At 50.8% G+C, this 1,193-nt stretch overlaps 1 protein-coding gene across 1 annotated transcript; it reads right to left on the bottom strand.

Annotated features, from left to right (window-relative positions):
- Positions 1-18: 18 nt before the first annotated feature.
- On the bottom strand, positions 19-1,187 carry LOC111671173 (PCI domain-containing protein 2-like; the record flags this gene model as incomplete). The annotated part of the gene is made up of 5 exons (XM_023428197.2): positions 19-148; positions 431-556; positions 633-706; positions 848-948; positions 1,037-1,187. Coding segments are annotated over 5 exons (582 nt in total), but the record flags the coding sequence as incomplete, so codon positions are not given.
- Positions 1,188-1,193: the final 6 nt, after the last annotated feature.

The following is a 1,193-nucleotide window of genomic DNA, read 5'->3' on the forward strand; positions in this document are numbered from 1 at the left end:
GTGTGTGTGTGTGTGTGTGCTCACCATGTAGATGAGGTTGGCCAGGATACACTGCACCTCGTCGATGTCGACGTCCTCCACCTGCATCATCCTCAGAGAGACCAGGAAGGCGTCCAGAGGCAGCTGGTGTGTCCTCAGCAGCAGGTACCTGCACACAGAGGTCAGCTGGAGGTCAGGGGTCAGAGACAGGGGTCGGTCCTTCAGGAACAGACCCAGGGCCAAAAACATGGCGCTCAAACTGGTGTCAGAAACATAGGGGCCAAAACTGGGCATCAAATCCTTCAGGTCACAACACAATGTCTTTACCATGAGGGCAGAATATGTGATGTCTAAAACACGGGGCCAAAGAACATGACGTAAACAAATAATAATTATATATAATGAATAAAGAAGGGAAGCGGTCGAGCGGCGGCGGCTCAGCCTCACTCACACTTTCTTGAAGAGGTTCCTGTAGGTGATGATCTTCAGCTTCTCCAGGATGAGGAAGATCCCGCAGCGGATGAAGAAGGTCTCGTGTTTGGACAGAGCTTCGTTCAGTAGCAGCAGGTTCCCCTCACTGACAAACACAGAAACAGGTCACCTGACTGCGTGATGTCACTTCCTGTGTTACTACTTCAAGAACCTCTGCTCACCTCACAGCTTTGGTGACGTCGGCGAACTGCATCAGGTCGTATTTCCTCAGCAGCTGATGAGTCGGCATGTGACCCTGGAACACCGGAAACAACCTGCCGTCATACTGGGAGTACTGGGACCTGAACCGGTGTCAACTCATTGTACCAGATATAACACAGACGTAAACTGGTGTAAACTGTGTGTGAACTCAGGTGTGAACAGGTGAGTCTCTAACCAGCAGCATCTTGACCGGCAGCAGGTAGATGAGAATCATCCTCTTGTTCTTCTGACTGGAGCGATGACAGTGGTCGAAGGCGTACGACAGGAACTCCTCCGCTACAGACACAAAACCACACTTCAATGCAGTAACAGTACTGCAGTAGTACTGCAGTAGTACTACAGTGTTACTGGAGTGTAGTCTGACCTGGTTTGAAGTCGCTGTCGAACATGGCTTTGCGGCCCACGTAGTATTTGTAGGTGACTTTCTGAGCTGGGCTGTAGTCGTTCTTCAGGTTGGAGCTGTCGATGGCTCTGATCAGAGGCTTACACAGGTGCAGCTTATTGATCTGCAGCACACAAAC

The sequence above is a fragment of the Seriola lalandi genome, unplaced genomic scaffold (assembly GCF_002814215.2).
Source record: "Seriola lalandi dorsalis isolate HSWRI2012SDOR001 ecotype SW California unplaced genomic scaffold, Sedor1 jcf7180002006646, whole genome shotgun sequence".
NCBI lineage: Eukaryota > Metazoa > Chordata > Actinopteri > Carangiformes > Carangidae > Seriola > Seriola lalandi.